This window comes from Aotus nancymaae, unplaced genomic scaffold (assembly GCF_030222135.1).
Source record: "Aotus nancymaae isolate 86718 unplaced genomic scaffold, 86718_ANA_hifiasm-v0.15.2.pri h1tg000009l, whole genome shotgun sequence".
Taxonomy (NCBI): Eukaryota; Metazoa; Chordata; class Mammalia; order Primates; family Aotidae; genus Aotus; species Aotus nancymaae.
In genome coordinates this window covers 15,180,055-15,207,428 of record NW_026988420.1, presented here as the reverse complement: position 1 = coordinate 15,207,428, position 27,374 = coordinate 15,180,055, and the positions used below count along the sequence as shown (strand labels likewise).

Here is a 27,374-nt window from a genome sequence, read left to right as displayed (position 1 = left end):
ATCAAGCCCAGCTTCCTCTGTTAGGCCAATCAGTGCCTATTAACTGAATGCCTACTGTATGCAGGCTTATGACTCTAGGAACAAATGTGTCCATGATGCTGTCACTGTTTAGGAATTGTAAGATCATGGATAGAATTCCTTTCCTGTCAAGAGCTCACTTTTTCCATAGAGTGAAGGGCAGCTGTAAGGATATTTCTAGAATTCTGTTTTCCTTCCCTTCTCATTTTAGGAAGAAAAAGACGACTATAAAGTGTGAAGAAAAAGATTAATATAAAGCATAAAGATAGTTACCTATAGAAAAATCTTCTTCCTGGGTTGTTTGAGCTCAAAATTAGGGCCCTTCTATGCATATTTTGTGTTTCTCATGTAATTATCTATAATGAGTAGTCAAGAAATGTGTGTTAGCCCATCATCTCCAGTACCTAATGCCATTCCTAAAATACAATCTAGTGCTCAGTAAATATTTGTTGAATCAATGAATATAAAAAATGCAAAGCAAGCACTTGAGATATCACGCTACATTTCTTTCAGCTTCAATTCCTGGCTAATGAGTGAGGAAGGTCACTGCAGGAGCGTCAGGACCATCAGAAGCTTCATATTTCAATAACCAGCGCCAAATTCTGAATGCCAGATGGGATGAGATGGGATGTTAAACCGCTTCTTATTACCACGTTGTTGGCCTCCATTGCCTCGGTATTGTTCTCCAATTGCATGGTCTCTGTGGATCTCTGACTTCTTATTACCTCCGATTGGAACACGCCACAAATCATCCTGCTTTTTTATCCTCTCTCACCTCCAAGTAATCCTATCATCTTGCTCCAGTTAGAGCTGCTTTCATTAAGAAGATCGTGACAAACTCTCTCCCTACCCCTGTTTGCTCTTCAGGAAAATTATCCCCTGGAAAAGTGGATGTGATAGCCACTTTTCAGAATGTATTGTGTGAATTTCTTCTGACTTCCAACATTCTCCTAAGCATTACCTTTGCATTGGAGTAGAATTCAAAAGGAGATAGCGGTTCTGAATTCCTTCCTTTGACCAGATGGAAGTCGTTACATCAGAATGCTGATGACTGCAAAATCTTGGACATACTGTTTTCACAATTAGGAAATGGCAAACGCAAAGTTCTTCAGTGCAAAGCCAGCATGCGAGTTCAGCTTCCATTTGCTGCTATAAATTTTGTTCTTGTTGGTGCCAGTAAACACCAACTGTTCAAGTGAAATAGTAAATCCAAATGTGCCTGTTGGATGAGAGTAAAAAAATTATATGCTGCATAAATGCTGATGCGGAAGGATTTTTCAACACACTAAAACCAGGGTAGGGAAAGGAACCGAGAAAGAAAGTTGAACTGAATGCAGCTCTCACTAAGAACTTCTTGGTAGAAAGCACTGAAAAGGCTCTTGATAGAAAGTTGATTCAACATACTGTTTAAACCTCAAGGGAAAAAACAGACGCAGAATTGGGATATCGGCCTTAGGATATCTGCTCAACGTCCTACTTTGAGCGATCATCGGGGTTACCAAAGAAGGCGGACGTAGATTGTAACAAATCAGAGCAAAGAAAAATACCAACGTTCACTCAAAGCTGATGTGGGTTCAGAAGTTATTTGTTAATGATCAGTCTAACAGCCGAAAGTCAAAGTCAGTAGCTAGTACCATCAGCAATAAGATTTAGAAAGTTTCAATCTCACAAATTTGCTGTAAGGCTAATCAATAAATGTTTGTACTCAGTCTCCCTAAGGTTAAATTTAATGTGTAACTGGAATTATGATTCAAAGAGATAGTTTCATAAATGGTTCCTGAAATTTTATTTTGGATTACCTAAGTTACAAAAGATTTCTTTTCTCCTTTCCCCCATCATTTGTCTTATGCTGAAACAAACAAACAAACAAACAAACAAACGAAAACCTGTGTGATCTTGGAGCTAGCTGCCCTGAGTCCCAAGCTCTGATTCGATTCTGAAGCTCGGGAGCCTACTTTCTCATGTGGATAGAAATGCCCACCCCACTGGGTCGTTGTGAGGGTTAAACAAGACAGTATATGTTAAACGTCTGGCACAGCCCTTGCACATAAAAACTCCTTAATAATATTAGTTCTCCTTCCAGATTAGACTTTGCAAACAAATGATTGAAAAACAGAACATTCAAGTGGATTCTCTAGCATGAGGCTCCAGGCCAAGAACCATGCAGTAAAGGTCTTCCAAACCAAAGTATTTCAGCATCTGAGAATGGCTAGGGCTTATCTTCATGGCTGAAATAAGAATTTTAATATAAAGCAGTATTTTTTCCTCTTCATTTTCTTGTGGAAAGGAAAGCATTCTCAGAATAATAGTTAAAATCTGTCCTTTGTAGATCTGAAAATGTGAGCAAGTTTCATACTGAAGTCAAGATCTACTGAAAGTGTTAGATGAATATATAAGGACCAGACGCTGCTGTCAAAAATAAAACAGACGCTGGTGTCTTGAATGCCTCCATGTGCCAAAGCTGACTTGTTTGACTTATTTTTGTCATTGAATTAATTGTTGTATCTGGTTTAATTGGCCAAATTGTTTTTGCTTAAATGTTCACATTTTCAGTGTTATATTGATATAGTCAATGTTTTTGAGGGTACAGAGAGTACCAATATTGGCAAATATATGTATTCAGAGGAAGAAAAATTGTTCATTTCCAGATCCCAGATTTATGGCAATTTAAAAATATAAAGTGTTGGTTTCTCCTTATGGTTACATCTGAATGTGTATAAATTATCAGAGTCTGTGTGCATTTATTTCCATAGAAAATAATACCAGCAGAGACACAGTCAAGACAAGTTGAACCTTGCTGAGTGGATCTGAAGACGCACAGGCCAACTCAGGGCAAGGCAAACCCAAGAGATAGGAAGTCTAAAATAGTAATAATCAGTCTTTGAAACATTTTCCCTTGGAAAAGGCATCCCAATCCCATCCTATATTAACAGACCAGAAATGGCACACATGTGTTCTATGTATGACACAGAAAGTAAAACTAAAAGGCTCATCTGAATGCTCAGTCCAGCCTGAATTAAAACCTTCGTGAAGAAGTAGTGCTTTTGATTCAAAGGAGCTCAGGTTTGGAAGGGAGTTGTGAAGGCTAACATCCCATCTATCTGATGTCTGGTCTTCCTTTACACAGTTCTGGCAAAGATGTCAACCAATTGACACTTGAACATATATAGAAATGAGCAACTCATTCCCTACAGCAGAACACTCTGCCTTTGAGTAATATTATTAGGAAATGTGTTCTTATTTTGAACCAAGGCCTATTTCTCTGTAACTGCCACTTATGGGTTCTATTTCTATCACTCAGGGGTCACAGCCAGGCAGAATTCCATTTCCAGTGGCAATTAGTCTTACAAATATTAAGGCAGAGCTCACAAATTAGCCCACATAGTATTTTAAATAATTGTAAATTAGCTACTGACATTTGAAAATTAGAAAACTACCCATAGAACTTCGTATTTTCAACTTTTGAAATTGTTGATTATCTGAAAGCAATGGGCCGCGTTCCCAAATGGTAAAACAGTGGTACCCCCTTACCCACAGTTTCACTTTCTATAGTTTGAACTACCTGTGGTCAACCAGAGTCTGAAAATATTAAGTGGAAAATGCCAGAAATAAACAATACAGTTTAAATTGCACACGGTTCTGAGTAGTGTAATGAAATCTCTGAGTCCCACTCCGTGTTGCCTGGGATGTAAATCACCCCTTTGTTCAGCATAGATGCAACCTGCCCATTGGTCACTTAGTAGCTGTCTTAGTTATTCGATGGAAAAAAGCCACAGTATATAGAGAGTTCAGTATTATCCATGGTTTCAGGCATCCACTGGGAGGGGAGTCTCTTGGAACAAATCTTGGTAGATAAAGGGATACTACTGTATTTGGCTGAGCTGAGTAGCCGCTGCCACTTTTAGACAGGGAATGTGCTGACCTTTTTGCCACAGTCCTCACTACTCCGTATTATCTTGCACTGAGCCTGCTTTCCTCATTTTCTGATACTTGACTGGCCTCTGAGACATTTGCATTTCTAGTTCTTATTGTGTCCTCTCTAAGGCTTCTTTGCTTCAAGAGATTTATCCTCACTTCCTCATTCCTCCCCTTGGAAAGAAAAACCTCATGCATGTCCGAAGCCTAGACCTGCTGAATGACACTACACTTAGAAAACTGACAATTGAGTCATCCAATCTTGCAATCAATCCTCAGAAATGTGCTGGGGTGCATATATAGCTAGAGACCTTAGAATCATTTTAGATAGCATAAGGGTGGAATGTGGAGGTTGTAAAAAGCCTGTGCACACGGAACAGAGTAGCTTCTCATGCCTGCTGAAAGTCTAATTCCAGATAGTTGTTCTTATTTGCAGCTGTAAATCCTCATGAGCACTCAGACACCTGGCAAACCAGTACCTACAACCAAGAGCATGCTATGTGGTTTTCTGCTTTGTTTAGCTGCCTGTAGTGATGTTTAAGCCTTTGCTATTAAAGAAACTCTAACTCAGCCAGTGTCTGTTGGTGACTTACTATCAGTTGCATCATAGTCCTCCATGTTCTGGAAAGATGAGGAGTCCCTGATTTTGAATCCAAGAACCTCCACTAAATAGCTGAATGACCTTGGGAAAATTGCTTACCACCTCTAAGCCTTAGATTCTCCATCTGGATGAGGGTAGTAACAGGTAACCCTTATTACTATTCTCATGCTGTGAGAAATACATGAGATACCCATATAGCGCTTAGAGCTGCCCTTGGTTCATATTAAGCACTCAATAAATGTTAACTATTAATTGGTATTCATATATAATTCCTGCACATGGTAGCAGGCCACTCCCACGGTGCCTCAACCTTTCCCACATCCGGGCATACAGGATCAACTTCTGAGTGCCAGCACTTGTAAGTCTTGCCTGAAAGTTTTCTCCTACCCCCAGTTTTTTCAGTCCCTATACATTGTGGCAAGCTGGAAGTGTGGGGGAGTTAATAGCCCTCTTTCTTCCCCCAGGAGTTGCCTCTACCAATGGCAGATGGGAGCTGATAAATGAATACCCCAGCTTCCTCACCTCTCGGAAGAGGTAACTCAGGAATGTGCACTACTTGGTGTTCCAGAGTTCCCCTTAGTGCATTTAGCTCCAGTTGCCCATAGTTGCCAAAGCTCATTTGACAACATGCCCTTTATAGACAGCCTTACTGTCCCTGTCTGCCTTTTCCACCCTGTTACTGATACTTCTTGGGGTCAATTACACAATAAGCTACTTACACTCAAAAACTTTGCTTAGCATCTGCTTCTGGTGGAACACACGTTAAGACAGTTGGTACCAGAAGTAATACTAGGAAGCAGATCCTTAGGATACAGTCTAGAGCTACATCACTTGCTTGTCAAGCAGCAAGAAGCAAATCCTACTGCCTGTGGTAAGTGGTGACAAACTCCAACTTACTGTGGCATTGATGATAGATTTTGATAGATTTGGATGGGATAGAAGTGGCAGGTAGTTATCCTGTGTACTGTAGCATTCACGATGGATTTTGATGGGATATTGATGGATTGGCTTCTGTAATACTACCAGCATTTGAAAGATATTTGAGCACTCATAGAGGGTCTGATTTAGCTTTTCAGGATCCCACCTAACATTTCCTGGACCAACAGACTTACTTCCCAGGGAAGGAATTATTATAATTGGCACACAGTGATGGTATTCACTGGTCCTACTCTCTACTATATCATCCTAAAGCTGCCATTCTGGTAGAAAATTGGAATGGTGTTTTAAAGGTACAACTGGGGTTCCAGCCTGAGGATGCCACTTGCAGGTTTTGGGTGCTGTCATTCAAAATGTGGCATATTGTCTAGATCAATGTTGTTGAGGGTACAATGTCCCCAGTAGGAAGAAGTCATGGGTTTAGGAACCAAGGGGTAAGAGGAGGAGTGGCTTCTGACACTATCACTTCCCATGATCTACTTGGGGAATGTGTTCCCCCTCCCCAGCATCCCCCAGTGTTAGGGTCTGCTGGACCAGACATTATGGTTTCTAATAGGGAAACAGAGAGCTCTTCTGCCAGCAGACACAGAGGCACTACATAGTCCTAAAGCAACTGCTGCCATCTACTTATTTTGGGTTCTTCATGCCTATAAGAGCAACAGGCAAAAAAGAAGTTACCTGATTATCAGGAAAAGATAAAGTAGCTGTTATTTTATAGAGGCGTAAGGGAGCATGCCTGGTCCTTAAGGGGATTTCTTGGAATGTCTCTAGGTGGTTTCTTTCCTGGTAGTAACCAAATGGGCAGTTACAGAAACTATGGACTGACAGTGATGAGGTAACTCAGGGGTCTCAGACCCTTCAGACTTTAAGGTCTGGGATCATAAATATTAATTATGACCTAGGAACCAGCTTCTGTGTAGGAACTGCAGCCTGGCCCACTAATCTTTCTGCAGTAATTACTGTTGTTATTATTATTATTATTGAGATGGAGTCTTGCTTTGTTGTCCAGGCTAGAGTGCAGTGGCGTGATCTTGGCTCACTGCAACCTCTGACTTCTGGGTTCAAGTGACTCTCCTGCCTCAGTCTCTGGATCAGCTGGAACTACAGGCATGTGCCACCATGCCGGGCTAATTTTTGTATTTTTAATAGAGATGGGGTTTCACCATGTTAGCCAGGTTGATCTCGAACTCCTGACCTCAGGCAATCCACTGGACTTGGCCTCCCAAAGTTTTGGGATTACAGGAATGAGCCAATGTGCCCAGACTATTTTCCTTTTTAAAAGTATCAACAGTCACCCCTGTTAAGAATCAGTGACAAGACAGATTGAACTTAAGGGGGATGTAAGTGGATAAGAACGGACCTACTGGGGACAGTGGCAGATGCTATCAGTGCCTTATTCATGTCTCCTCAGCTTCTACTGGTCCACCTTCCAGCACCTTCCAGAATGTACCATCCTCCAGTCCTAAGGCACTGCTAGAGAGAAACCATAAATATATCATAGTTTTCCCTTTTGCTCACCCTGAGCTCTGGCTGCTGTAGTGAAATACTATCTAGAAGTCATAAACTCAAGTGTTTGCTATTCAAACCAGGCCAACAACTTGAGTGAAGCCCATGGAGTCAGATGTACATCCTGGGCAGTGGTCAGAGCTGGCTTCTCCAGTGGCTGCAGAAGACCTATTGGTCACTCAGCCAATACCGCTACAGAAATGATCCAGCCTTCCGACTGCCTAATATTTCCAGCAACAACCTGATACTAGCCCTTCCCACTCCTGGAGGGGACAGCAGAAAGTTGAATTTCATTGATTAAAGAAAAATAACTGGGTGAGGTGGCTCAGGCCTGTAATCCCAGCACTTTGGGAGGCCGAGGTAGGAGGATCACTTAAGCCCAGGAGTTTGAGACCAGCCTAAACAACATAGCAAGACCTTATCTCTACAAAAATATTTTTAAAATTAACTGGGAATGGTGAGACTACAAGTCTCAGCTACTCAGGAGGCTCAGGTGGGAGGATTGTTTGAGCCCAGGACTTTGAGGCTGAAAGAAAAAGAAAAGGAAGGAAGGAAGGGAGGGAGGGAGGGAAATACTCTGAGATTGCGTGGCTCCAAATACCCTAGGGCCACGTCTGGGAGAGTCAGGCTAGGCAGGGTAGCCGCTTGTGTGCTTGAAGACAGCTGTTGACAAGCTGTGAACCATGCCCAAGGACACGAACAGGAAGCTGAATCTCATTCCAGAACAACCACCACATTTATATGAGAAAAGTTAAATATGTTTATTCTGAATGCAATTTGCAGATACTTTGAAAAATTATAGCACCGACCTTGCATAGAACAAATGGGAAGCTATTCAAGGTAAAGAACCAGTTTTCTCTAACATGAGCATTATCTTTTACTGCACTATCTGGTGCCACTTTGGTCTAAAGGGAAGGGCCACAAAGAAGGTAGCTGCACCAGCTACCTTCTTTACCAGTTGTAAAGCTGCCAGCTTCAGGCCAATGGAGAGAGTAATAGTGAATTTCCACTGATGTGCCAGGCTTTATTCTAAGTATTTAACATGTAACGACCAGTTTAAATATTTGTAACAAACTTATGGTAGAGATATTATCATAATCCATTTTGTACAAATGAGGAAACTGAGGCACAGAGTACTTTAGATTACTTTGCATCCCAATATCCCACTCCAGAGCCTGGGCTCTTAAGACTTCCTTCTTTTCTACTATTTTCTTCTAATAACAACCCCAACAGATGAAGGATTCATTTGGATTCCTTAATATTGTGTACATGATGCATGGTAGTTGTATTTTTCTCTGTTTTGTGGTGTGGTGTGGGTTGTGTGTGTGTGTGTGTTGTATCTGTTTCTTAGGCAAATTATTAAGCAAAAGACCTAGTTTAGTCTGGAGCTAGCTGATCAGGCACATAACCGAGTATCAGGAGGCTTAATTAGTGACACCACTTGCTACTAACTGGCTTTATAGTTAGGTCTCAAGGGCTCATTTCCTCATCTATGTAAGAGGGGGTCAGACCAATCACCTTCTCATTTTCTTTCTTACCAGAATGATACATGGTATGTGACTTCCCAAACACCTAAGCTGTCCTCTGAAAACAAAAGTTGCAGCTCTTGACCTTCCTTTGGAGCGAGGAGGCATTCAAGATGGTAAAACTACAGCTGTGTCCCCTTCCAATAGGACTGAAAATTTGGGAAGTGAGGCAATTACCTCCCCTGCCTCTAGTACTACCACCAATCAGTGGCCATAAAGCCAAATCTTAACTGAGGGTAAATTCTTTGTTGGTTAAACTGAGTTTGAGAGTTAGACTAGACACCCTGACCTCTCTCCATAGGAACTTAGAAGAGACCCTGATTTCTTCTAGGCTGTTCTTGTATAGTGAGTGAGCAACCATTCAGGGTGGCTTCTATTCAATAGAAGGATTTGTTTCAGCAACTTCTAAAAGTTAGCCACTTTCTTCTCTTTAACATGTAACTTGATTTGACCAAAAGCTTCTACAAGGCAGTCCTCTAAACTGCCATGGGCCTCCTGGGGGTACGGCCTGAGATATAGCCTATGATACAGACCAAGGCAGTTTGTGGAATCTGGAGTCAAGCGTCTTGTTAACATCTCCTCAATAATCAATTTTACCAACCCAGAGATTTGACTGCAGACAGACAGTATGGAATGCTCAGGTGTGGCAGACCAACCTGCTTCAAGCACATACTCTTTCTAAAGGGAAGCAGAAGGGGTTAGACACATGACCTCAAAGCTCAGAAAGTGAACACTTCTTATACCTATTGCTGTCGAGAGCTGCACAAGAGGCATCATCAATGCTTAAGTAATTTAAGATTTATTCTGCGGGACACATTTCTGGAAAAGGAATCTGGGTAAAGGAGTACTAAAATGTCTCAGCTTTTAGTTCAAGATGTCTTTTCTAACAATAGCTATTGACTGAAAAGACTAAGAAAAGGTGGCACACGGCTCAGCATGTGCCCAGCAGCTGGAATGGAGGCTTCAGCAGTACACCTACTGATGTATGACATATCTGGCTCTGCCTTTTGCTTCCCTGGCTTCCTTTTTTTTAAAGTCAGGTTTTTCAAGGTATACTTCATATTCAGTAGAATTTACTCCTTTTAAGTGTGCAGTTTGACGGATCTTGAAAAACACATATAGTTGTGTAAGCACCACCTCAATCAAGACCTAGAGCATTCTCTCTGCACCTTTGTGATCAGTCCTCTCTCTCCATTCTCACACCCTGGCAATCACTGTCCCTGTGGTTTGCCTTTTGCAGCATGTCATTCATATGAAAGGGCAGAGCAGGTGGTCTTTTAAGTCTGGCTTTTTTTCACTTAGCATTATGCGTTTGAGTTCATCCATGTTGTTACATATATCACAAGTTATTTTCTTTAATTGCTGTCATATTCCATTGTATCAATGTACAGTGATACAATTCTGTTCATTTATTCACCGGGCAGCAGTTATTTGGGTCATTTGTAGTTTTTTGAAGGTTATGAATAATGCCACTATAAACATGAAGATTTTTTATTTCTCTTGAGTGGATACTCAGATGGTTTATGTTTTTATTTCTCTTGGGTAAATATCCGAATGCTCAGTCATATAAGTGACCTTCAACTTTGTAAGAAATTGTCAGACTGACTTCTAAAGTGGCACTTAGCATTACCACCAGCAATACCTGAGAGTTCCAATTACTCTCCATCCTTATCAGCTCTTGATCTTATCATTTTAAAATTTCAATTGTTAAAATGAGGGATAGCAGTATTTCACTGTTTTTAATTTGCATATCCTTAATGATGAATACTGTTTAGTATCTTTTCATTTGTTCATTTGCCTTCCATATACCTTCTTTGCTGAAGTGTCCAATTCTTCTCCCCATTTTTTTATTAGATTGTTAGTTTTTTTTACTGTTATTTGTCAGAGTTCTTTATATATTCTGAAAACAAGTCTTTCATAATATATGTATTTTGTAAATATTTTATCCCAGTCTGTGGCTTATCTATTTATTTACTTTTCTTAACAGCAGATTTCAAAGAACAGCACTTTTTATTTCAATGAAGTCCTACTTATTTTTGTGTGTGGCCTAGCTAAGAAAGTAGCACTTATCCATGGTTGCAAAAATTTCTTCCCTATCTTTTCCTCTAGAAATTTCTTATTGTGAGGTTTTACATATAGGTCTATGTTCTATTTTGAGTTGATTTTGTATTTGAAGCAAGGGACAGGTTGGGAATCATGTTTTTGCATATAGGTATCTGTTTCACTGACATCCATTGAATAAAACTATCCTCTATTGAATTTCCTTGGTTCCTTAGTTGAAAATCAATTATCCTTATATTTGTGGATTTATTTTGGATTCAACTTAATTCCATTGATTTTTGTTGATCCTTTCACCGATACGCATGCTTTTGATACTACAGCTTTACAGTTAAGTCTTTAGATTAACCTTGTTTTTTTCCTCCAAATTCTTTTCACTAATCTGTTTACTTTGCTTTTCCATAAAAATTTTAGAATGTGCTTGTTAATTTCTACAAAACATCTTGCTAGGATTTTGATTGAGGCTGTATTGAACATACAGATCAATTTAGGAAGGGCTGACATTTTTGGCCACTTTTTTTTTTTTTTTAAGACAATTGCTCTGTTGCCCAGCCGGAATTCAGCAGCACAATTATTGCTCACTGCAGCCTTGACCTCCCGAGTTCAAGCAATCCACTCACCTCAACCTCCTGAGTAGATGGGACTACAGGCACATGCCATAATGCCTGGCTAATTTTTTTTTTTTTGTAGTGACAGAGTTTCACCATGTTGCCCAGGCTGGTCTTGAACGCCTGAGCTCAAGCAATCCACCTGCCTTGGCATCCTAAGTGCTGGGATTACAGGAGTAAGCCACCACCCAGTCCTGACCACTTTTTGATACTAACTTATTTCTTCTGCCTTGGATTATGAAAACCAGCCACCAAGGTGCCTGTTTTTCTTGCACAGCTTGTCTTCATGATTGGATCTGCACTGGATATTAGCTGTTGGTAAACAATTCATACTGACTTCAACCCTACACAGCATAATATCACCTGGTATACGGACCTCAGTTTTTACCACCTCTTTAATGAGGTCTTTTTAGGTAACTTTGTAATGTCCTCCTACTATGGATAAGGTAACCTGCTCCACCATTCAAAACTGGGCTCAAAAATTAGCTTTGTCCCATGGAATTTAGGAAATATTACACAATCAAAGACTTGAAATTGTCTTGTACATTGAAGTTTGCTTTCCTGTGCCTTTGTCATTGCTTGAGAATATGTCTGCTGGAGAATGAAAGATAATTGGAACTGAGCCAAGTTGCCCCAATCATCCCACTCAAGGGAAACCTTGATCAGCTGGCAGCCAATTTACCCCCAGATATGTGAATGTGCATAGACAAGATCAGCATACTGCCTAGCTAAGCATTCCAAATGCAGGAGTTATAAATATCTATTATTGTATGCCACTGAACATTTCTGTTTATTTTTTATGAAGTATCATGGTGGCAATAGATAACTGACACATGTGGGTAATAACAGCCTATTTAAATTTATTGCAGACAGCATCACAGAATAACTTACAGGGCTAGGGCAGTCTTTAACCAAATATGGCTAGGTTCATTGGTTAATCATATCTCTTGATTTTTTCCCATCATTCTCAATACCAAATACTAAAGAAAACTATTAAAATAGAAACTTTTCTAGGTCCTAATCACTACCTCCAACCCCTGAGTTAAGTAAAACTGTAAAACTGTGAAGAACTCCATTCCACTTCATTTTTATTCTTAATCACAAGGAGGTTATATTGCCTTAACCCTTTTAGTAAATGATTGTGCATCCCAGATGTGTAATGGTTTTGGAAAAGGTTGGGAGAAGGTCAAAAGAAAGTCAAGCAACAAAAAACTGATAAATCAATTTTTCTTCTCATGAAACGTCTTGAACTATTTGCTGAATTGGGAGTTTTAATTTTTTTATATATTTCATTTTTTAAATAGCTATCCTTTGGGGCAGGAATGCCATGGCATAAAGATAAGAGTCATAACATTTAAGACATGTTTATGAAGTCTAAACCACTAACTTGGCTGCAGTTGAAATGCATTAGGGTCCTTTCTGCTGTGCTCAGAGCCCTCTCAAAGGCTATGCTGGCACATGGTTCCTGCTACTGCTGCTGCCTCCTCCCTGGATGGCACCATGGGCTATAAGACAGATGTAGGCATATAACCCACATTAAAAGGCATTGAGAAGTATTAGAATTTGTGCTTCTTCAGGCTTTCACATCTGACACATGTCTAATCGCTGGGGTGTGCTTGGGTCAGAGGCCCTTAACATCAGGATGATTTTATACAGCTTAAATTTCAGGGTCTCCTATTAGAGCCAAAGAAAAGACAGATCCCCAAACCACAGCCATGGTGCTGTCAAGGGCAATACTCCCTTGAAGAGGGCCCTCTGGGGCCCAGGGACAGAAACCTGCCACCATCACCCATGGTGTCCTGGAATGCTTGAGACTTTGGACCCGGCAGTAGTCTCATTTGATGGATTTTGTTCACTCACCCCTACCCAGTCTCTTTGATGACTTTGTTGCATTGCCTCCTTGAGAAATAAAAATAGACTGGGTAAACCAAATTTGGTTTAGATTTAAGTTCTTAGGCAAAAAATAGAGAGCTCTAGTCTCTGAAGCCAGTGCATGGCTTTGCTCCTAAGTTGAAAGGGCAGTCCTAAGTTGAAAAGGAAAAGTCAGGGTTTGTGAAATATTCTAAAACACCAGGGCAGGCCTGAGCTGGTAAAGGTTACTAGTGTGTTTACATGAAATGAACAGGTCAAAGCACTTTCAGTAGAAATTATAGGAGACAGCTGGATAGAATCACATTCGCCTGCTTTCAAATTTCTTTACCCATTACTAGCTGTGGTATCAGAGCCTCAGGTTTGTCAATTCTAAAACAGGGATAATAATAGAACTTATTTCATAAGGCTGTCATACACTTTAAAATAAACAAACAAACAAATAAATAAATAACATTTGCCTGATACTGCTTCTGACTCATTAAGTTCTCAATAAATGGCAGCTAAAATTCTAAGTATTGATGCCATTACTTACAGTGAAACTGCTTAGGATGTGATGATATGTTAAAAAAAAAAACACCAGAATACAAAGTTGAATTGGCAGCATAATTAAAACTATGCTAAAAAGAATAATAAGAAAAATACTGGAAATACATTGGAATGTTATTGTATGAGTCAGGTTAATGGGATTATTGGTGGCTTCTCTTTCTTTTCTACTTTTTAAGTTTTCTGCTACAGTATTATGCTATATTTACGATTAAAATAATTTTTTAAAAAATATAAATTATGTTGCAATATCTTACCAAATAGGCTAACCTGAATCCAATCATGAAAAGACTATCATATAAAACCAGGCAACGGGACATTCAGGAAGAGAATTTCCTTGAATTCATTAAAAAAGTCATTTAAAAAAAAGTACAAAGGATCCCAACTTTGGGAGGCCAAGGTGGGAGGATTACTTGAAGCCAAGAGTTCAAGACCAGGCTGGGTAGAAAAGTGAGACCCCTGTCTCTACAGAAAACTTTTAGAAAGTGCAAAGGCAGGAGGACTGAGAACTATACTATAGTTAAAGAGACCAAAGAGATAATAGCAACCAAATATAATGTGTGAATCTTGATGGGATCTTGGATCAGAGAAAAAATATATGAACATCGATTTGGGGAAAATTGGGAAATTCAAATATGGCCTATATATTAGATGATGTGTTATATGTTCATTTTTCTTGGCTATAATAATGAAAATGTTATTATGTAGCAGAATGTCCTTATTCTTAGAAAATGCATGCTAAAGTATTTATGAGTGACATGTCACAATATCGATTATATAGTTATAGCTATATCTATTTATTATTAATAATAATAAAATATTATCTATGGCTAAAAAGTCTTATGTTTTCAAAGTGATTTTTATATCTATGAAGTTTTTTGTGCCTCACAAGAAGTCACTTGGAAAATTATCATTAGTTTTACAGCAAATTTTGACTTTGATTTATTTTACACATATTTATTTCTAATACAAGTAATTCCCAGAGGACTAAAACCATGCCATTGCAACACATCTAATATGTATGTACATACACGTGTATACATACACACATATAAGTGTATATACATGATAGATATACACATATATATGTATATACTTACATATTTTATTTCCTGGTTCCCTAAAATGCTTGGCATCAAATTTTGATTTTGGTCACTTCTCACTGTTGCTGATTTGATTCAGCTGGTCATAAAGTGATACTGAAATACAACCCCAGCCCTAAGGAGTTTACAGCCTCTTGGGAGACTGATGTATAGACAAGCAATTAGAGTGGTGTCTTACGAGGCAGATCAGCACAGAGTGCTACAGAATAGACAAGAGATGTCCAATCCCAGGTTAGGGACAGCAGACTGGGGGTGACCTCTTCCACAGAGCTGCCTGGGCTCTTGAAAAATGTTTGCCATCTCCCCCTCAGGTGACATCCATGGGGAACCGTCCTTTCCTCATTACCTTGCAGTGTCTCAATGAGGAGATAATGTGCAGACTGGATATCACTAGACTCTGGGTCTGCTTCATTTTTCCTGTCAGCCCCAAGGTCATTTGTGCAGACAGGAAGGGTGTGCCAATATACATCTCTGAGTAGTAAGTAATGTTTTAGAAGGAATGACAAGGGCAGGAAATTTCTTGAGGTACAAGAATGAGAGGAGAAGGATTGAGGAGACTTCCTCTCCACCCACCCACCCCCAAGAGCTAATAATATAGGATAAAGAATTAAAATGAAACTGCTCACACATCCTGCCAGGCATCTCCAACCTCATACTGTACTAGGGGAATGACTGAAGAATTTCAAAGGATCAATGTGGGCATTCCAAACAATTCAATGATTTTATCACTTCAAAGCAAAGTGCCCCTTGTGAATATCCTTATTATGAATTGTTTATAGACCATTTCCAGCAATTGTGCTGCAGTGTGCTCTCAGCTCTACAGCCTCATACATAGTAAACACTCTAGCATGCCCTGAACGTTTGTCTGTGCACCCCAGGCTTCAATGAGATGAACGTTGCTGACCCAGAGCTGCTTTGTTCAGTTTCTTTACAAGAGCCAGAATCATTATAAACTCACCTGAACTGAGAGAACCACTTGGCAGACTTCTGATGTTTGAACCTTACTAACAAAAGCAGTGATGTACAGGGACGAGTACCATTTAATTGTAGGAATTCACACTGAGAAAAGTGATTGCTTGCAACTCACATGTGTTCGCGTAGTTGATAATTCCCCAAAACTAGTCTCTGCCACAGACACTGCTGCACCACTTGCAGGGCAAGAACAGAACAAGCACAAAAAAGCCTGTCCCACATGTGTATCAAAGGAATGAGAATACACCATCTGCTTTGCCAGCGATAGAGGGTCTGCCCTCCCTGCTTTGGCATGCACACTGGAGGTGACCCCTATCTGAGGAAGGACATGGTGGAAAATGGACTTAGGGAGTATTTGGGACAAAGTAAAATTTATTAAATATTTCCCTATATTCTCTAGTGTTGCAAAATGCAAAGACAGGCAGTCTGTGGCAAGTCTCCTCTCAAATGGATGGAAAAACCTTCAGTCACTCTTTGGAATAGCATTTTGGTAAAGAATAAACTCTTGCAGAGGAGTGGGTTAATCAGAGAAATAATTAGAAGTTATTTTGGAGACTAGGCTGGTGAATAAGATTAATAATGCCACTGGCAGAGGGCATATTCTAGGCCATCAATGAAATGTACAGGGGTATGAGGATACCACATATATTAGAAGAAGAGAGAGGAAAATTAATGAAAATGTGAAAGCATCAGATGAAGAGTAAACTCACTACACAATTTCATATTGGCTCTAAATTCAATGCTAAAAAGAAAAGAGACAAAAATGTTTTGAGAAATGATGGAGGATTTGAGAAATGATGGTGATAGTGACAGGAGACAGACAAATTCCTAGGCAGACAGGGATGAGTCCCTGGTGAAACCTGACCTTCAAGCCAAGGAGACAGTTTAAAGCCTGAACACTAACCTGCCAGATCCAGACAGAGTCTATGACCAGAGTAAGAACTTCCATCCCCATCTTACCCTCTCTCTGTCTTTCGACTGGTTCCTTCTGAATGATGCCTTTTAACCAATCAAATGGTGCTTTCCAAGATCACCCATGGACCAATTAGCATACTCCCGCATTCTAAGCCCATGAAAACCCTGGACTTAGCCTCACAGATGGCTACCCACTTTTGGATCCCCTCTCACAGCTGAGAGCTTTCTTTTTGTCACTTAATACACTTTTACTCTGCCTTACTCACTCTCTGTTGTCTGCATACTTTATTCTTCTTGGTTGCGGGACAAGAACCTGGAACTCACGGACCCACGGGAGTGAAAGAGCTGTAATGCTTCAGTTTGCCAAGCCGCAAGCAGCAGGAATAAAAGAGCTATAACCCTCCCTCCAGCTCAACAAACAATGGGGGAGAAGAAGCTGCTGGGCGCCACTCCCTCCCGCTTGCTGAACTACAGGAGTGTAAAAGCCGCAACAATGGTACCGTTGGAGTATATTTTAATTCTTTAAAGAAACTACTTGAAAAGAATGGCACTATTTAGATGTGTGAGTTCTTGGGATATTTGTATAAATAATGAATCTTTGTATGTCTATTATAGATCTAGATCCTGTGGAAATAAAGACTATCCAAATGAGAACACACAGATCATTTTTTGGCTTGTTACAGTAGGAGTCTGCTGCATCACTTATATTAATATTTAGCAGACTCATAGACAGGTAGAAGAGTGGGCATCCTCCATGGTGTAAAAAGAAGCTTCAGGCATGCCCTGCTTGGAGGTGACTGGCACAGGCCATTCAGAGTCAGGCTAAATAGAGTGGTGCATCTTATGTGATTGGTTTGGGGACCATATTTGACTTAGAGAAAGTGGAAGAAAAAAAATAGTGAAGCTGACCATCATTGATCAAGTTCTTATTGTTCTAGGTCAATTGTTATAGAGGTTGTGGGTATAAACCAAAAACAAAATTCTAAGGCCTCCCAAGCATCTGAATGGACCTCATCCTAAGTCAGGGCACTCTAAAATTTAATCTGAAAGACGGGTTCAGGCGATGAGGGGAAGTGGAGGTCAGACTTGCCTTATTATATGACTCAGCATTAACACAGACCTAAAGTCTGATAAGAAACAGTACAATCTATTCTCTCTGAAGCCTGCTGCCTGAAGGCTTCATCTGCATAATAAAACCTCAGTCTCCACAACCTCTTATGGTAACTCAGACATTCCTTTCTACTGATAATAACTCCTTCAACCAATTGCCAATCAGAAAATTTTAAAATCTACCTATAACCTGGAAGCTCCCACAAGCTCCTTCAAGTTGTCCCACCTTTCTGGACCAAATCAATGTATATCTTAAATGTATTTGATTGATGTCTTATAACTCCCTAAAATGTATAAAACCAAGCTGCACCCCGACCACCTTGGGCACATGTTCTTAGGACCTCCTGAGGGCTGTGTCATGGGCTTTGGTCACTCATATATGGCTCAGAATAAATTTTTTCAAATATTGTACAGAGTTTGACCCTTTTCATGGATGGGACAAAGTACTACTAGCATGGACGAGTTGACATTGTCCATTTGTATATTTTCCTGAGTTGGGGCAGGTCCTCAAAATTGGTACTGGGTGCCTGGAGATAATTGCTCTTCTTAGCTCTTTTCATCAGTCCACCCATCCAGGCTTAAGGCAATAGGTGCCACATTAAAAGCCTCTGTAATGACACGCTTTGATCTAGGGAGTTTCCCAGGTCTCAGCCTGACCTTCCATGCTGACAATTTACCTCATACTCTGACCACATGGCTCCCCATTCTGAGCTGATCCTCTTGGGCTGTCTCCTGATTCTAAGCCTTGATTCTGATCATGAAAACTCATGGGAAATGGCATCTGGCAGATCACTCCACTCACCTCTGACTATGCTCAGACTAGCCCTGCAAGACCTCATCAACTAGACTTCCCGGTGCATTCATCCAAGGAGAATATCAGGTAGGCCTATTTTATAAAGTTAGATGAAAACCAGAAGGCCATTTGGGCTATCGCTTAAGACATTAAGACACAGTGCAAGCTTAAAAATCAAGTTTTTAAGTATGGAGTCCATGAAGATAAAAGTTGGGAATCCTATTCTCAAAGAGGGTAAGAAAATGAGCCACAGACTAGGGGATCTATGGTATGGGGGCCTCCACAGAATTGCCCTCTGGCTATGATATAATCAGAAACACCAAGTACACTTTGGTTTTGTAGATGAAAAATAATAACCCTCTTAATTTCTTAGCTGGCCACCCAGCCAGCTTGTTACAAAAGACAGATTAACAAGAGAAAAATAAATGGGTTTATTAACATATATTTTATATATACATAGGAGACACACAGGGAATGAGTCCATCACAAAGAGATGGCTTTGAAGTACAGCTTATATAGCACCTTCAACAAAGAACAGTAAATCTTTAGAGAAATGATAAAACAGAGGGAAAGGACTCTGAGTTTGTATGGTCTGGTGGCAATTGGAGGAAGGGTTAGTTAGTAAAGCTTGTCTTCAGTGGTTAACCTTTGTTCTCCCTGGGAGAAGAGTAGGGAAGAGAGGGAAAAGGATACCTTTTTGTCTCTGTAAAAGTATTTTCCTGAGGGAAGAGTGCTTTCTTGTAATCGCTCTTTCTTAAATGCCATCAGCTCAGCAATCCTTCATATTTTGGGGTAGTGCATTCTGGTCTCTCACTGTTTATTTTTTCGAATACCAGCAAACTAAAATCTATAATGCAATTGTATTCTTCTTTATTTTAAATTTTATGCAAATTTTCTAGTGGAAAGCCAGCCTGCCAAACCCAGGAGGAGGGATTCCCAAGGCTGGCCTGAGGAAGAAGGAATGCGGTTAGTGAGGCCGCTCTGTTCTGGGGCCTAGCCAGCCTCACTGCATTGTGCACTGGGATGTTGTATTGCTTTCCTGTGAAATTTCACATGGGTTTTTAAAATGCTATCACTTACAAGCCAGTCCCCATGCAGTCAAGGGCCCAGCTACTCTCAAGACTTGTTGACATCTTATTCCCCATGATAAACTCTCCACTGGGTATGGAAAGCTAGTTTTGCTTTTCCTTTCAAAAGGAATAAACAGAACATGGGGAAAAGAAAAAGAAAGACTAAGCTTAGTGGGACCTCCTCCTAAAGTGTTTAATCATCAAGATGCCTAGGGCAGGATGACTCCATTCTTTATGAGCACTGAATTCCTGGTTTCCTCAGGAGTCACTTTGCAACTGAATTTTGTCTTCTTTCTCTTTGCAAAAATCTAAGCACTTAATGGTTGTACAGTCACCAGCAATATTAATCCCTATTCCAGGCTCTCCCTGACAGTTTGCAGGGAGGGTAGATAAATCAGGCTTGCAAAGCTCCCTCCTCAGCAGTGGCTTCTGGACTATCGGTCCACTGTAGGATTAGCACGACAAGGCACAAGGGGGCTAGATGAGACCACTAAAATTGGTAACTGTTGGCTTTTTAAAAAAACTTAATAGAATTTGAATCAAATTGTCAAGTAATGAAAGGAAAAGTAGAAACAAAAATGGAATAAATGGGGAAATATAGCTCAGTATTTCACCGTTTTCATTAGCTAATGTAACTCATTTATAAGCTCCATTGCTTAGTTTAAAGACTGCAAGTTGCTTTAAACACACACCAGTGGGGGAATGCTCAGGGTCGTATGTCATGTGTCAGGAGTCCTGACCTGAAGAAGCTTCAGGGTCTCTGTTTGTGGCTCTAGGATGAGTGTAAGTGGATTTTCAGGAGCACCTCCTCCTTGTCTCCCTCTTAGCTCCTGAGGCTCCTGATGCTGCAAAGGAAGGCAATAGGATACTTGTTTTTTTCTTCAATATTTTAACCTATGTGGCTAGTGAGAAATCAGTGGATTGGTATTTTAGCCTCACTCAGCTTTCCACTTTTCCATCCATCTTTCATCTTAGGGTTTTAGCATCTATCGTTGACCCATACCAGAATCAGTTACTTCACTAGGGATTGTAAAATGGTGATCCTCAATTCTATCATTCCTTCTTCATTTATCAGATGGGGTTCTTCTGTAAAGAAGCATTTTCTTAAAAAAAATCTTTCACGTGTTCCTTTTGTGACTAGCAAATAATATGGGCTGACTAACACTTGCAACAAGTCATGGGAATAAAATGTGGAACATGCTACATATTCAAGTACCTCTCCTATTACCTCCTCCCACCACTTTTTTTTTTAAAAACCAAGGCACAGTGCTACATGCTTTAATTGTGTTATAATTTAATATCCATTCATCTAACACATACTTACTGAGTGTCTGCTATGTGCCAGACAGTATTCCAGGTGCTTGGGATATAGCAGTGAACATAAAGAAACCCCTACCCTCACTGGCTTTCATTCAAGAAGAGAGAGGCAGATAATAAACGTAATAAATGGGTAAAATATATATGTTATCTAGTGATAAGTTCTCTGGAGAAAAATAAAGCAGAAAAAAAGGAAAGGGATTGGGAAAAGAGTTTGCAATTGTGAATAGGGTTGATAGGATCCCTGAGAAGGTGATGTTTGAGTAGAGACCCTCTACTCAAACCCTCTGCTTAGATCCTTGAGTAGAGCTAAGGATCTAAGCCACGCAGACACTTAGGGGAGGGGAGCTCCAGGCAGAAGCAACAGTATGCGTCAAGGCCTGAGGCAGAACCATGAGCAGGGGCCTGAGCAATAAGGCTGCCAACATGGCTGGAGGTAAAGAGGTCAGAGAGGAGGATGGGGCACCACGTTCTGCTGGGTCTTGCCCGTGGACTGCTGTCAGGATTTTAGCTTTTACTCAGAGTGACGCAGTTAGCTATTCAAGGGTTCTGAGTAAAGGAGTGATACTATGTGACTTACATTTTATCAAGATCTTTTTAGCTGCCAATTATCCCAACTCAGAGAGAAGGCTGTTACTACCCCCTTTTTATACTAGAAGGAATGAGGACTCACAGAAAGTAATGTGATATATTCCAGGTCACCATCTATGAGGGAGGGAAGCGTGATTCAATCCAGGCCATTACGTAGCAGTTTATAAGCAGAGCGGACTAACAGACCTTGAGATTAAGGAACGAAGTGGGGTTAGGGATTATCTGTGTGGACGGATGGCACAGCACCCCAGCACATGGGCCTCTGAAGACTTGCTCTCCATTTTCTTGTCTGTTTGGCAACAAATGCTAAGATGCTTAGCACTGGGCAAAAGCTATGCTATTAATCTTGTCTTTTCTCATTGAGGCTTCTCATCTTTCCAAAAGATGACATTTCTAGAATCGTGAGTGCAATAAACTTAAGGTCATAGAGCGCAGCTCTTAAAAAGACAGTTTCATGAGCTGTAAAAAGTAATCATGGTTTGTCAAGTCAGCCGATCTCTCTACTTCGGCCTTCTAACCGTCACTAATGCCTTTTTTGGAGAGAGCACGCTTGTTTAACTTTTCAGAGTTGTTGAAGAGGGAGAAGGATTTATTTATACAGAGGGCCCTGAATGGCAGCTTTAACCACTTGAGACTGATAAGAGAATTTTATTGGAGAGTTTTGTTTTCTTGTTTGTTTTCCTGCCCTGTCTGTTGAGACAGGGCACCAGCTGACCAAATAATTGCAATATGGTTGAGAGATGGTAAATGCCACAGAATAATCCAAGAAAATTTCAGTTTTTCTAATAATTGAGTGATAAGAATATTTCTGTGATATTTTCTGCATTGCATTGGTCTATTTGAGAAAAATCAGCTGATAGCATAATTCATACAGAAATAATCAAGTTCCCTTTTTTAAAAAGAATGACATTTTGGGTGGCCAAGGCAGGAAGGCTGCTTGAGTCCCGGAGTTTAAGACCAGCCTGGGCAGTAGCAAGGCCTGTCTCTACAAAACAACAAAAAATAAAGAAATTAGCTTGGTGTGGTGGTGCACACCTGTAGTCCCAGCTACTTGGGAGGCTGAGGTGGGAGCATCACATGAATCCAGGAGTTTGAGCTGTGATGACACCACTGCTCTCAAGCCTGGGCAAAAGAGTACGACCCTGTCACTAAAAAAAATAAATAAATAAGAATGTCATATAAGCAATGTCATATTTGAAAGTGTACTGGGAATATAAACACTTTTTGTACCCAAATTACATAAATCTCAACATTATTTGTAACATTATTGAATCCTCAATGCTGAGTGTTTTGGCTGGAGTAAGAATCCTCTATAAGTAGCAGAAGAGCCATGTTCTGTTATTTACATCTAAGAAGACAATGTGGATCCCAGCTTCCTCCACTGCCAAAATACCCCTTTAGATGAGGGGTATAATCATGTGGCCCATGCCAGTGTGGTCTGCTCTGTAGTCAGAGCCAAAACTGCAAAGCACCCTCACACACGAGATCCCATTTGAGCCTCATAATTTACCCATGGAACATCTATAATCTCCTCTTTCTTATAGACAAGGCAATTGGCTCAGAGAAATCAGCAATTCGTCTGAGGATGCTCAGCAAATAAGGGGTAGAGTTCAGGTTTTAACCCAGGCCTTCTGAGTCTAAGATCCAAGAGCTTTGGGTATTCCACACTGTTGGCATGGTGTTGGCTACAGCTCTGATTTAACAAAGCAAAATCCCCATCACCCGCTATGATCCTTCTCAGGCATCCTTTGGTTGCTGAGGATGACTGAGCACCAGCTGTGCATTTGATGGGCTGCCCAAGCATTTAATATGCCTGGAATAGAATCCAGGCTACACCCCACGCTGGGGAGACTAGTAGTGAATTAAAAGTATCAGATGGACTCTATCTAAGGAATGTAATAGGTTTGTGTCCTAATGACTTAGCCCATTATCCAGCAATAAAGGCTTTCTACCAAGCAATTTTCTTTCAACAGAGCTTTACTCATTTTCATGAAGTATTCTATGGGAACAAAAAAGTGTTCAGCCACCAAAATCATTTATTTCCCACTGCCTATGATATTCTAGTCTTGGAAATTTATAGTGTACTTAGCATTTAAAAAACTCTGGAAATCCTGCAACAAACAAATAAAACTTTAATTTTGTTTAACAGACAATTTTCTAACCTTATGTGAGCACAGTCTGTGTTTGCCTATGTAGTCTAACGTCTCAAAAAACTCCAATTTTGGAATATGCTTTGCAGATTGCCTAGAATAGAAGCACCTTTGGAAGAGAACTTTCTGTTTCGTTTGTCTGCTGCTGAGTGCTCACCGCTAGAACAGTGCGTTCCATAGAGAAAGCCGCCATTAAAAAGTATTCAAATGAATATATAGATCTTTCTCCTTCATTTTAGCCCTAGTTTTCTAATGTTCTAGATAAACTCCTCAAATGAAAGTATTCTATAATTAATCATTTAACATCAACTGAACGCAGGACATCCTGGTGGAAATATTTATGCCAAAACTTTCAAACCAAATGACGATTTTTTTTTCTATATTGCTCATAATATTAAAGAGTCAAGGTAATAGTTTTTTAGCTAACAATCAGACACAAGTACTAAACTAAGTATTTTGCACATGGTAAGTCTACAAGACACCCAAAGTTTTGGGGGAAAAAGTGAAAACTTTGATCACTCTGATACCCTGCACACATGCCAAGAATCTTTATATTGAAAACAGCTGCATGACTGGCAATTTTTCACAGGCTTCCAACTGTTGGGTGCAGGGAAGTCTCCACTGCAGCAAAAGGAAAATGGTAATAAGTTTACCCTTCCTTGAACGGGTATTGTGAGAATTCAGAATGTTTTCAAAGAAAACAGCATAGACTACATAGTACCAAAATCTGCTTGATCCAACATCATCAGCAAGGAGTATTTTAAAAATAACATTTTAGAATTTTAGAGCAAATCAGGCCTTGGAGATTGTTCAGGAGAGTTCCTTCATTAGATAAATGGGTGAAGAAACTCAAAGTAATTGAGTGGCTTTTCCAGAGTTACATAGCTTGCATTGAAGGGCTGGGACTACATTCAAGTCCTCTAAGTTCCAAGAGGTTTTCACCAGGACGCCAGTGACTTTCTCACCACAGGGGCTTTCTGTGAGTTGCACAGATGTGATCCCCAGGTATCCGGAAAGTGGTTGGGATGAGACTCTCAGAAGTGGGAGGACCCTAGAGACTTAGTAGTCTCACCCACTTTTTTCCTGGGTGAGAATACGCAGAGATCAAGCTAGAGCAATTATTCAGTGAATTTAGGATTCTTCAAAGCAGCACCTTCTAATTGAACTTTCTGCAACGATGAAAATGTCTAATATGGTAGCTACTAAGCACTAGTGCAACTGAAGAACTGAATTTTCAAGTTTAATTTAAAGTTAACTTAAATCAAAGTAGGCACTTGTGGCTAGTGGCCACCACACTGGATAGCACAGATTTAGAGAGCTAATCTAGTTATACCATTAACTGGGCTTGTTGTACCATCCTCTGTTAGGATTTGGGCATGCCAAAACTACCAAAATATACCACTTGTTACAACATTGCAGTATGTATGTCTTAGAAATACCAGGAGTTCAATATAACAAAGCAAAGAGAAAAATCATCCGCATTTGTGATTAAGTGAGTAACACTAACTCCAACATTAAGAGTCAAACCATCACAAAAATAGTTATTTTGCTCTTACTAAATCTGTGATTTCTGTAAACCTGGTAAAGAAGTAAAAAATATGGAAATGTGTAGTAACTATATTTAACCCTCTTGCATCTTTTTAGTTTTTAGCTATTCAGATGATCTATAAAATGAATACTGATTATTTCCAAATATAACCTCTAAATAATTAGTAAAGGCCAATCTTTCACCCTTTTGGCAGTGAAATAATCCTTTGTAGAGATACATGCTAAGTTAATCACCTCATTAAAACCTAGGCCAGTCAGTTTTGCTTTCTTTAGCTGTATGTTGTCTTAGAAGCTAACTGAAACATCATTTGCCCACCAGTGAGCTGTGTCCTGTATTCAATTAGTTTCAGCAAATTATTAGAAAAAGAGGAGCACTGTTGAACCAAGAGCTGCATGTGATATTTAGATTTACAAACTAATACAGTATAAAGGCTTCCTAAGAAGTTTGCATGCCTCTGTCTAAAAGACCGGCTCCTTCAAACGATACCATTGATTCCTGACATCAGACAGTCTGCCATAGAGAAGTCAGGCAGTAGACATTCAGAAAACTAATTCAAAGAGGGGTGCTTGCTCTATGGCATGTTACTCCTTAATGGGCTCAAAAGGCCTATGTTCTCTCAGACAATTAGGCCTTCTCATCCTGGCGAAATCTGGCCTTCAAGACTTGTTTTTCAATGTCTATCTTCCAAGACAAAACGAAGTTTTAACCAGACAAAATCTGCCCATGTGACTACTTCCCTCCTTCTGGGATGGCTGAATCACCTTTTTAAAAGATGTCTTGGATTTCCTTTTGCATAAGCCAAGCATGGCCTACCCATATGATGCTCTGTTTGCATTTGTAGCAAGAGAAAGTCAGTGTAGTTTGAAATCAGAAGTTCAAGATCTATTAAAGTAGATCATTCTGCCAAAAAGACACACGCACTCACATGTTCATGCCATGCTATTCACAATAGCAAGACATGGAATCAACCTAGTTGCCCATCAGTGGGGGACTGACTAAAGAAACTGTGGTACACTTATACCATAAAGTACTATGCATCCATAACAAAAGAATGAAATCATGTCCTTTGCAGCAACATGGATGAAGCTGGAGGCCATAATCCTAAGTGAATTAATGCAGGAACAAAAAAACAAATACTGCAGTTCTCACTTATAGGAGAGAGCTCAACATTGAGCACCGATAGGCATAAACATGGGAATAACAGACACTATGGGCTACTAAGACAGAGAGGAGGAACTGAGGGTGGTATGGGTAGAAAAACTAGGTACTGGGTAAGATACTGACTACCTGAGTGTAACATACCCGTGTAAGAAACCTGCACATGTATCCACTGTGTCTAAAATAAAAGTTGGAAAAAAATAGATTTCGGGGGGAAATGAAAAAGATGTGTCCTATTATGGAATTTTGTCTAAGACTCTCTGCTTAGTAATGAAGAGGTTAAAAGTGGGGAACCAAAAAGAAGCTGTAGACTTTATCTCTGAGCATCTGTGGTGAGAACCGTCTCAGAAAGCACTCTAACCACAGGGAAGGTGAGGAGACCAGATGAGTCTCGTGGGCCCATGAACACTAAAATGCTTATGAACTTTTTTGGGACACACATGAAAGAGGCAAAAGCAAGTTGTAATGTAGCTAAAAGTTGAGAGATTTATTTAAAGAAAGGGGAAAATCATATAGAAATTGTTTTTAAAAATCTTTGTCACCTTTTGAACAATTTTGGGGTCAAAATCAAGATTCCTAATATTAAAGTAAATAGTGATTTGTTTTTGGTGGGGGCTGTATTTTGAATCAGTAAATTAATACAGAGATCCTAAAACCGGCATGTCAAATCATGCAGTCCAAACCTCAAGGTATTCAAGCTGGGAGTATTATTTTTTCCCAATCAAGCAACAGAGAAGATACATATTTGAGCATTTTACTGACTTGCGAATACAGATTGTTACTTCTAACAATCAGGCAGAAAATTGTATCTTGGTTCAATGTAATGCCACATGGTATATAATGACAAGCTGCTTTGAAATGTAATTACTTTTATAGAAATAAAATCCTTTCACATTTTGTTTTGTTGACAAATAGACCAGGCAGCCACCAAAGAAGTGTCGATGGAACACTTTTCTCAGAAGCATACGCTTCACTTTAGCAAAGAAAGAAGAAAAAACTTGATCAACGTGTATGTATGTATCCTGAGACACTTAATCAGAAAGATATACAGATCTTTCTTTTC

The 27,374-nt window shown here is 39.9% G+C and overlaps 2 protein-coding genes and 1 long non-coding RNA gene across 3 annotated transcripts in view; 1 reads left to right on the top strand and 2 right to left on the bottom strand.

The window, feature by feature from the left end:
- Nucleotides 1-2,721, top strand: part of DLEU7 (deleted in lymphocytic leukemia 7) — a 118,917-nt gene extending 116,196 nt beyond the window's left edge. Inside the window, exon 2 of the mRNA XM_012466242.2 lies at nt 532-2,721. Coding sequence (XP_012321665.2) covers nt 532-555 — 24 coding nt within the window. The 3' untranslated portion in view covers nt 556-2,721. The remainder of the gene's footprint in view (nt 1-531) is intronic.
- Nucleotides 1-27,374, bottom strand: part of LOC105726706 (protein fantom-like) — a 494,354-nt gene that overhangs the window by 112,184 nt on the left and 354,796 nt on the right. The gene's annotated exons all lie outside the window — the stretch shown is intronic.
- LOC135273861 (uncharacterized) overlaps nt 1-27,374 on the bottom strand; it is a 236,136-nt gene that overhangs the window by 41,342 nt on the left and 167,420 nt on the right. The window lies entirely within an intron of this gene.